This window comes from Morone saxatilis, unplaced genomic scaffold (genome assembly GCF_004916995.1).
Source record: "Morone saxatilis isolate NCDOM2014 unplaced genomic scaffold, NCSU_SB_2.0 Contig6, whole genome shotgun sequence".
Classification (NCBI taxonomy): Eukaryota; Metazoa; Chordata; class Actinopteri; family Moronidae; genus Morone; species Morone saxatilis.
This window is the reverse complement of record NW_023340206.1, coordinates 9,271,565-9,282,571: the sequence shown is the minus strand read 5'-3', so window position 1 is coordinate 9,282,571 and position 11,007 is coordinate 9,271,565. Positions and strand designations below refer to the sequence as shown.

At 40.9% G+C, this 11,007-nt stretch overlaps 1 protein-coding gene across 3 annotated transcripts in view; it reads right to left on the bottom strand.

The window, feature by feature from the left end:
- Positions 1-3,832: 3,832 nt before the first annotated feature.
- stk11ip (serine/threonine kinase 11 interacting protein) overlaps positions 3,833-11,007 on the bottom strand; it is a 21,787-nt gene continuing 14,612 nt past the window's right edge. For all 3 annotated transcript variants that reach the window (XM_035677573.1, XM_035677574.1, XM_035677575.1), the window contains 4 exons: positions 8,063-8,147; positions 6,923-7,005; positions 5,585-5,811; positions 3,833-5,050 (listed from right to left, as the gene is read on the bottom strand). In XM_035677573.1, the coding sequence (XP_035533466.1) occupies positions 4,910-5,050; positions 5,585-5,811; positions 6,923-7,005; positions 8,063-8,147 (536 nt within the window). In that variant the 3' untranslated portion in view covers positions 3,833-4,909. The remainder of the gene's footprint in view (positions 5,051-5,584; positions 5,812-6,922; positions 7,006-8,062; positions 8,148-11,007) is intronic.

The following is an 11,007-nucleotide window of genomic DNA, read 5'->3' as shown; positions in this document are numbered from 1 at the left end:
ATATTACTGCTGCATTAATGTGTGTGTTGCATTTTACTGCTCTGGATAACTCAGAACTCAACTTTTTTACAAGCTCAGAAATACAGCCCTGTTTTCAGCTTTGTGACATTTTCCAGTTAATCCACAAGGGTTTTTGAAATAGTTTGTTTATCTTGAGAAGTGGGAGAATTGCCCCAAACCAGAAAGGAGCACTAAATACTGCAGTTCATCACAAATATTCAAAATCATCAACTTTGGAGACACATGGTTTTCACTAGACAGGAAGGGTTTTAAAAATTGTAAGGGTAAAGTAACTGAAGCGGAGTAAAAAGAGCACAACATTGCTTTTAGAAGTAAATGTGCCTTATAAACTGGCCTTTGAGTGCATATATCAAACACATACTTAAAGAGGTAAAATAATGGTCAATATTGATGCAGCGGACGGCGAGATATGCTGACTTTTAGCCCTTAATGTGGGTCAATCTGAAAATCCTTATTGTTTATGAGCACTGTCTTGTGATATACTGTCTATCAGCGAAGAATGCAGGGTGATATTTTGTTTGCCAGTTTGTTAAAAGTTATCAAGCTGCACGAGACTCAGCCTTCAACTTTTAGCAGGCAGAGGCAGAGACGGGAGGGCCCTCCAGGAAGACAGATAGCTGTGACTGAACAACTGCAGCTACCAGAGTATCAAATAAAGGTTGACTGTTGATTGACACCCGATGACGTCCCTGTGACGTTACTTTCTAAGACTTTACAAAAGCCCCTCCAGAGTTTCCCAGGCTGGATGCAACTCTACGTGACTGATCTGGATGTTTAAATTAAAGATTTATGTTGTCAGAATGTGTTTTGTTTATAGGCTAAAAAGTACACTGAGTGCAACAACACCATAATCGAATCATTCCTCTTTCTGCTGAGGACCCCTTGTTATCCCCTGGACCACGGTTTGGCAGCTCACCGGGCCTGACAGAGCGCTGCGTGACTGCAGCTTTTAGACGAGGAGGCCCACCATCCAAGAATTTAGTTGACTCGAGCGTTCAGCAAAACAACAGATTTCTTGCTGTCATGCACAGTGCAGCTGTAGTGCTCCTGATTTACCAGAGGACCCAAAATGTTTGGAGGAGGCTGTGGGAAGTCGAATCAAGCCAGATGTCTGCGCCCGGCCAAGTCGCCATGGCTGCATCCCAGCTTCTCCTCACACTAACTATCCTCCCTGCTTTCCTCTGGTCTTCAAAGCTGGACCAAGTGAGGCATGAACTCACTCACCTGCACCGTTATATCCTCACTCATCTACGGACAGAGATAATCCATGTCTTGGTGTCAGAGGGAAGCCTTTCGTTTTCCTTTCCACTGGCAGCCATGTTAAACACCAATGAATTAATGTGGTTCAGAAAGGTGTGACAGCAAGGGCCCCATAGCTGGACAGAGGCCAAGAAAGGACACTAGGATCATGCAGTTTAGGACACAATAGGAATAGGGGTTGGGTGAGCATGTCTTGGGGCTCGACATTCCTCCCTACCCCCCTGCAGGGAATATATTAACTGCTTGATTGAGGGCTGGACTCCCCTGTATGGAGCACTTTTGATTTTGTGGCCACCTGCAAAGCCTTTTCATACCGACACATGTTGTGGTTATGTTTTAGTAACAGGCCCGATTGCTTATTTCCTCCTCCAACATAAAACTTTGCGACATAAATTCATGGTGCGTAATCGTTATGACTCATGGATTTTTTGAGGCTGAGTTTCTGGGCTCATTAATTTGACCATATTTCAGGCCAAAAACAAAAGGATTCAGTATTTCATTCCTGGCAGGATGGACGAAAATACAACAGAAAATGAACAATTAACACATCGGGGAGGATAATAAAAATCTGAAATGCATGGCTTAATAATATGGGGAATAAGGGGAATGGTCCCAGATGCTATATCAGATCCATAAAATAGAATTAATGATGCACAATGTACTTCGCCATTAATTCAGTTTTACGTATCTGCTTTTTTAACTTTCATTTTAACAAGTGTTTCACACGACTTTTAGGGGAAAATAGCCTTTTTAGCCACTTCTTTAATCCCTATTTTTCCCTAAAGAGACATAATGACATATAGATATAATAAATGAAACAAGTGTCTGAGAGTTACTTTCCCAAGTCTGAAAACCTCATCCCCAAGACATTTAGGGAGTGATTACCCTCTTTTAGACACTTCTTTAATGCACCACTCCCCTGCTCCAAAGAAAGAAAGGAAGCAGTAATCTAAAGAAAAGGAGATTGAGACATAATTACTGGATGGAAAATGCATTTTTATTTGTTTTAAAATCAAAACTGGGACAGTAATTGATCTATTCCCACAAACCGACCCCTCTCCATCAAAGCAGCAGGTGCATGCTGTGCATTATGCTGCTTTTTCTGTTATTTTTTTCTACTAAATATATTTTTTGTTCACTTATGTGCCAAATGAAATCCTAAAATCGGAAGCGGAGGGGTTCAAACCTCTGGAGCAAGGCGTCAGCTCCGAGGTTGATGCTCTGCACCTGCACCTGACCTTTGACCTTCTTCTGCAAAAGTACAAAAACAGAACCAACCACAAAATGTTCTGTTGTTTATTTTATGAAGAACATTAAATCCAGGCCGCACTTTCTGCGTAAACATGCTCCTTCTAGGAATTCCGGCCTTTGTCAGCCACGTGGGTACAATTGAAGGTGATCCAGGTCTCTCTGGGAAGCATGTGCGCAACACATGTACAGCACTGGTGGCTAAAGAAATATTTACACTGTGAAATTGGTTAACATACCTTTACACAGCTGAGCCCGGACTCAAGCAGAGCCTCGCTTAGAGGGATAGGATTGGCATTTTTGCGTCGAATGGCAAAAAAAAGAAAAGAGAATGCTATGTTACTAAAAGGCCATATTTTCGATCCAATAATCAAACATCCATGACTTCGGCAGATTTGAAGCATTCCTGCACTGTTGCTGCTTTGATCTGGAGCCATAAATGATGTAGTGATTAAGCTGACCCAATAATGAAGAAATGGCAGCAACACATGTGGTAATATCTTATTATTTCCTGATAATACTTAGTCACCTTTCTGATTACAGTCTTACAACCTGTTGGGGCAGACGCCATTAGCTTCACGCATGCTTGCCAGAAAAAAAAAAAAAGTGACAACTGCAATTCATCACCCATTTCTAAGTACAGACATGAGTAATTCCGACTAATAGATGACACGTTTCTTCAGGTAAAATATTTCAGGTCATGCAATCTATAATTATAATTATATATTATATTATCAGACACACACACGTCAATCAGATGACAAAGAAAGTAAATAGATTCGAGGTCATGAAGAAACCGGTGCCTTCTCTCCTCTTATTTATTGACCTGTAGGGAAATATGTAGAAACTTTAGCTGCTACATTTCACGTAAGGCTTCCATTTCTGTGGTATGAATCATGACGGCACCAGTGGGATTAAGAGTAATTTAGATGTAGAGACTTTGTTACAGAACATCACACACACTTGTTGTTGAAATGGATGACAAAGCCCTTTTCATACGGACAGAAATGATGCCTTTCGGTTGAAATGCATCCTTGTGATCGGAGGTGGAATTAGCTTGCCAAACATTTCATATGTCCGTGTTACATTTTTTCAAACAATTACCACTTCAAATTTGAATAATTGCTACACAAGATTAAAAACACTGTTGCCAAGTTTGAAGAAACTTTCTGAAAAGATAGAGAGGAATTTGCTACAGGAACAAGTGAAGTTACGTCACCCCTGCTGAAAGAAAAGTTTCTTCCAATCTGTGAAAATAAATGTGTAAATTAAAGTATCCGTTTCTGAAAAACCACACGAAAGCCACAAGTGTACACATTACTTTTATATTCAATTACACACATCGTATATCAGAGGTACTTTTCCTTTTTTATATAAAAATAAAATACTTTTTTTTCATGAAGCCATAATGAAAAATGCTAACAAAGGAAATATATTAAGTTATACTGGTTAATCTATATCAACAGTTTGATCAATGTACAGATGGCTACATACACAATACACATGGCTGCAGCAGTGAACAGAAAGAGTTATGAGACACATCAAATGATGACAGCTTTGACCCAGGTTACAAATCAACAAAGTAAACAAAGTAAACATCTGTTCCCAAGTGTTAAAGAAAACAACCGCCACTGTTTACCCAATTTCTGCAGATTTGCACTCCTGGTATTCTTTTCCGTTCATGTGACACACTGCAGAGACACATCATAAGACCCTAATTGGGGGGGGGGGAAGGTGTGAGGTGACCCCTGGCCTTACAGAGCCCCACCCCCTGCCTTATGCTGAGCATGTGATGTCACAACCCACTGCACCCTAAGATGTGAGAAAGGACTCCGACGAGCTTAACGAGGGGGGGGGCGAAATATTTTAGGCTCAGCTCCTTGCATTACCCGTCTTAAAAAATTTCCTCTCTGCAACTTAATGCTCTTTTTGTTCCGCAAACCCAAATCTGCTCCACGTTGGCTCCATGCTACAGCGCTCGAAGAACACCATGAGACGCATTAAAGTGCGTTTGAACACGAGACATGGGAGCCGCAAAAGAAACAAGGCACACTCCATTTGAGCACGTAAACCTTGGTATCTGGAGGGAAAAATGATGCAACTGGTGCTTTTACAGGCTTGTGGTGCCACATGAATGAGTGCAATCAATTCAACGTTCTTTGCCTAAAAGACAATGAAAGCAACGAGCGTAATGGGACCAGACTGAGTGCAGACTGTGTGGAGAGAAAATAAAGACAAACATCTCCCAGTACCAACACTCAGATTCATGCTAATAAAACACACAGAAGCACACAAACACACACACACACACACACACACACACACACACAGAGAGTCTGGAACTTTTTTTTCCCGTTTTTATGCCCTCCCCCAATTCCCATTATTCTGCTTTGTCTTGCAGGCTTGTGTGCAGTTTTACTCCGAACATGGCCTCCCACTGTGCTCTGACCCAGGCCAGCAGACCCTGGAGGAGCTCCGTGCTCTCTGAGCGCACACACCACGTCTTCTCCTGTTTCACAGTCTGCAGGAGAAAACACAACATGAAGAAACTCTGATAATGAAAGCAGTAATTGCAGAGAAAACTCAACTTGACAACACGCGCTACAGACTGCAGCAGAGTGCAGCGGACTGCAGCTGCTGAATGAGTGTTTGCATGTATAAAAACTGATATCCCATCATTAAAAATGTGCCTTTTGGTCAACATACTTAAGTTCTTAAGTGCACACGCTGTATTTACATACACAGCTCTCATCCTGGATTCTTTTCTTGATTGGGTTAGATTTCAGTGAAATTCTCTGCAGGGATAAGTAAACAAACTAACCCTAATCCTAATGTGTGAATGACCATGTGGGAAAAATTAACACCAAACATGGCTCTGTAACTACCTGTTTACTGTTTTATTTAGGAGCTCACAGCTAAGACAAAGGCATGAGAGGAGTAATAGAGAGGGAGATGATGGGAGGACACAAACAGCAACGGAGGCAACAGAATACCAGACTTCATATGCAAATACTAATTTCTGCTTACCGCTTGGAAGCAGAGGCTGCGTACTCACCTCATCATAAAGCTGAATATCCATCCTGCACTGATCTGAAGGCCAAAGGTGGACTGAGCTCACGCAGCTGATTGGCAGCGTTTCTAAAATGGTGACACTCCCGCTGTTCGGTTCTTTGTTTTCATTCACTGTCAGACTGTTGAAGCTTTTCCTCCACTGGTGATCCTCTCTGAGCAGGTACAGGGTTTCCCGAGTTGACAGGACTGTCAAGGGCGTCCAAATATCCTCTGAGAGGAAAATATGAACAGTTTCATGTTATGTAAATAGTCAAAGATGCACTGGGTGTGTGATGTTTCATGCATTTATCCTGGTTTTGAGTTAATAACTATTAATAAATTGTCTTTGCCCTTTTGGTTTATAAAGTTTTGATAAGAAACATAAGCATTGATTTTAGCCACTGATAGTAACATTCATGGGTCACAGCTTTACAGTACAAGTACTGTTTTGCTGCAAAGATCAATTCAGGCATTGTACTTCAAGTCTTCAGTGGAGCTAGAGGGAGAAGGCAGATCTAGGCATGCTCAAATTATGGCACTTGAAATTCCACTGATGTGTACCGCTGTGTGTAGCCTGCAGCTACCTTGGCTTTAAATGTGTCTGCTGAAGCAGAAACAGCGAGGCATCCTGTGGCACCCGGTACACGTGCGAAAACCGCATGCATACCCATACAGTCGCCTGTCACTCAGTCCAGTTTAACAGATTTCTGCTTCGTTTTATGCAAAACGTTGTTAACTTGGATCTTCGACAGGCGACTCACGTCAGCTGCTCCCCACAAATCACATCCTTTCCTCCACATTTCTTCCTGCCATTGTTTGGTTTTATCTTGAAGGAAACAAAATCATGTATCCATCTTGTTCTTATGTCTCTCTTTTAGCATTTTTTCCTGGCACTTCATTATATTTCTAGGGTTTCACAAATATTATGAGGGCTTTTATTGTGGCATTAACGCTTGGCTTTCTTCCTGCTGGTTAGAATGAATGTTTACGATGTAGCTTATTGTACGTTTTCTCCAGACTGCAAGCTAAGTGACCTAAATACAAATGAGAAAAGTCTTTAGCTGCATTCATACATCAACAGCACCAGGGTTAATCCAGAAAGGAGGAGGATAGGAAGGTAGCACATGAAGTAATTAGCATTAACAGCACTCCTCTTTGCACCTTCAGAAATCATTATACATGACATGTTGAGTCTTGAAATCGTATCTTTCTCGCAACCATGTAGAAAATGAGACTCCGTTAGATGGAAGAACGCAGGCCAAAGCAGATCCCTCGACCGATATGAGAGAGATTTTTGGCAAAGAATACATCCTAAAACCTAAAATGGGATGCAGTGGATCACCTTGCAGGACAAAAGCCAGAATGTAGAAAAACTGCAGCTGGCCATCCTCCACATCTGCCTGGATGTCTTCACACACTAGAGGCCTAACAGATCAAAAGAAACAAAGAATATTACACAAATACATATTAGCACAGAAATCTCCTTTCACACCTACACGGGCTGCTGTGTGGTTGAAAGCACGGCCATTGGTTTTCATAAAGATAACACCGTGTTGTGGTGGCTGGCAGGTGCTACCCACGCTGTCTCAGATGGAAGCACTTCCACCGTCACAGTAACTGTGAAGCTAAGGGGATAATTGACATAATAAAAGCTGACAGGATCTGGATGGCGAAAACACTCCAAGTGTGTTCCGAGACTGTGGTTTGCTCCCTCGCAGCACATGAAGGGGCTGCTTTGATTTGTTTTCGCTCATTGAGCTGTGGTGTCTGTTGCCAGAGGACAAAGGGCAAAACTTGGAGATTTGAGATATTAGTGTGTGTTAGGACCTGGATACGCTAACCTACTCTTCATCATAATGCACCATTTTCATTTCCTAATCCAACAAAAGTTGGATGAAGCATGTTTGCCAGATTGTCCAAACTGCTTCAAAGGCGTGTACACTATGTCTGTATAATTGAAATGTTTGATTACTCCCAGCTTGGTTTTTCGTTTTGCCCATTTTGCACTTGTTCGTGCGAAACCATTTTCTTCTCTGAAATAATACTTTTGTTGAGATAATCACATTCCTTTCCAGTGAGAACCTGGAGAAAGCTACTATCTTCTGTTTTGGGGAGAAAAACATACAAAAAAAGGGGCTAGAAAAACTACTGGAGGTGACACAACATGACATGAATGCTTCAGGGTTTGTTGCGCAACACATGTTACAAATTAAGATGTGGTTTACCAGCTAATTTAGTGGTGCAGTTTTACAAAAAGAAGTCTAAAAAAGCTGATTGTAATCAACTAAAGATGTGTCAGAAATGGGCAGTGTTAGAACGCCCTTAACTTACACCTCCCGACCACATACACAAATGTGCACAACAATGTTTAGACCACATCTTTCAGCGCATAAACAAATAAAAGATGTCTGCCGTTTTCTCACTGCATCCAATAGTTGCTTTCCTCAACAACGTAGGTGTATAGAGGCTGTTTGGGGCATACCAGAGATGGTGCTGAGGGTTGAGTCTTGTGGTAGAGATGGACTTCAACTTGCTGTCTGATTTGTGGGCCATCTCACGCACAGTTCCTGAAGAAAAAGCAACAAAAACAAAAAAGTCCTGAAACAACTGTCTGTGAAGGCTTCCAGGTTACGGTATATCTAGAAGCCAAAGACAACTGGACTTCCTTTAGATTCTTGGAGACATTCTCCCCCTGTTCAAAACACATAATTAGCTGATTATTTGTCTTTAAGGAACTAAAGTAAGTCCAGTTGTCTCTCACTTAGCACTTCTAAACACCAACAATGTATTTATTTAATGTTTATTTAACAATGCACAATTTGTGTATTATTATTTTCAGCGATACCTGGGCAGAGGTTGTGATGCTTGACAAGAATTTCCAGCTTCTCAAATGAGAGAACTGTTTTGGTTTTCTCAGCTTTATGTATCATAGTAAATTGCATATTTTGGGGTTTTGGTTGAACAAAAATTAGCAATTTAAAGATGTCAACTTAGGTTTTGGAGAAGTTGTGGTTCTTTTTTCACAATTAATTTGACATACAAACAATTCATCGATTATCCATAAAAATAATGTAAATGATGTATCATGTTCAAGCAGCCCTGAAGTTGACAGCTGTGAGCTTGTTGAAACAACTTGGAAGGTGAATAGCTGTGTGTAACTGTTCAAACACGAGATGTCAAACACATCTCAAACTCTGGCAAACTGCTGCAATGAAGGCATCAAATTATGGAGCAAGAAAAAACAACATACTTCCTCCAACTAAAAGACAGAAAAAGTACAGTAGGCTTGAAATGTTACACCCAAATATTCATGGATAGAGGTCGGAACACAAAAGCCAAACTCAATCTGAGACTCCCTCTGCTATTGTAACTTCAATAAGAAAGCCAAAAGGTCTCTAGTTTCAGGTGTAAGATTTCGGCTCTTTAGAATCAGTGGGTGAGAAAATGTTGGGAACACAAAGCGCTGGGTCACGCTCTCATCCGCGAATTGTAGCGTGTCATTGGGTGTGACAACAATACAGGGCAGAGTGGATATCTGCAGTGTGGCTTGACATTCGGGTTTGAAAAGACAGACTTCAAACGGATTTAAAAAAGGGACACTGAGGAGGAGGGGAGGAAAATAACGTGACAGCCAAATAAAACCTTAATTATGAACATATGAGTATCACCAATGTAATTTGTCCACGTGGCTCACATGTTTTAAAAACCCAGAAGTCTTTCTATAGGTGTAGCCTAGGTGTGTGAGGGGGCAAAAGATACGATTGTACAGCTGCCATGGCAGTTTGTTGTAATTTGTTTTAAGCTATCTGTGTGTACATTTGGCAAGCTGGAGATTAAATTAAACTAACTGGAATTCTGCTTTCATGTCGTGACGTGACCTATCTGATACACATTTTCAGGATATATTTAACATACTGTATGCACAGTAAGAAATGAACACCTGCCAGAAGCCAAACACAAAATGTTCACTGCAGCTGATATTTGAGCCGCTTTTTCTAAAAATGTGGTGGTTAAATCTTTAACTGCTGAATTGTTAACATGCTATTCATTGAACAGTGATGTTAGATCATAAAAGATAACATTCCTGGCCTGTTCTCTATCATTTCTCATGTCATGTTTTTGAATACAAAAAAATGTCAGTTTCAATCAGATTTGTTTCTGTTTTTAGTCTTTTCTCTTTGAAGGTGGAATTCTGTAAAAATATTTTGGACAAAATATGGCAGATGGCTCAATCGCTTTCACAAAAAATGTTGCATTGGACTCAAAGTCTCTCACATTGTTGGCAGAACATTTTCACGTGTTACGGTGAAATAGTGAGTGTCAGACAGACCTAAAGATTAAACAGCGTGTTAGTGTGGACAGTTTCAGCGAGGTGCCATCCAAGATTGCAATCACAAGTAAGCAAAGGTGACGGGCCAAGCGTGTTCAGAACCCAGTTTGTAGCGGACAATCTTTGGTTGGTGCTCTGGTCTGTGTCAATGTTTCTGCTTCCTCAAAATCTTTGGCTCGCTGAACCTTCAACACCAATCCCCCTGATGATTTTCACATGAAATCAAATACAATACCACTGTTTGATATGTTGCACAGCTGACATGGGACAGTATGAAACAGGTAATTAGATTTCCGATTAAAACGGCTAAGGGTGGCTCCTCAAAACGCACCCATCACTCTCACCAAATTCCCTGTAACACAGTTTGAGTACAACAATGAAAACTGACAAATTCCTCTACGTGAGAGAAAACAACTGGCCAACAAAAACAGAAGATCAGTAACAAACTCTGTTTTTGTCTCCTTTGGCTGCAGATTCCAGAGGTCTCGTGTTATCTCTCATGTTTCAATAAAGTTGTATCAGACTCGGTTACTTTCTGAGCTCCAGAAAACTGTCCCAGTTATAACCACATCCTCTCTCTCTCTCTCTCTCTCTTCCAGCTTCGTCATTCCAATTGTGGTTTTTCGACTTTGTCCACATGATGAGAGCCAGCTTGGACGATAGACGGGGTTTGTTATGGTTAAGCTTTTCCGTACTTCTTCTGACACAATATTACAACAGCTGTTTTGGGGTTAATTTGGCATTAGGAAAAGAGAGTTTGTCAGAACAGCAACTTAGTTATCTTTGTCGTCAAGGAAGGAAATCTAAACATATACTTTATGTGTACGTATTTGGAACTCAAGCACTGATATCTTTTTAGGATACACCTGGAAGGTTACGACAAACCATTATTCATGCTTTTCACTTGCCTGCTTTGCTCTGTGGTCTTCCTGAAAGCAATCTGGAATCATTTTTAGCCACAAAGAATACACTAAATGAAATGTTTATGAAATTAGACGGACAGAGGATGGAAGAGAAGCTAGAGAAAGAGCGTGAGAGATGGAAAAAAGCAAAGCAAAATATGTGCATCTAAAATGTCGGTGGATCAAATGTGACTT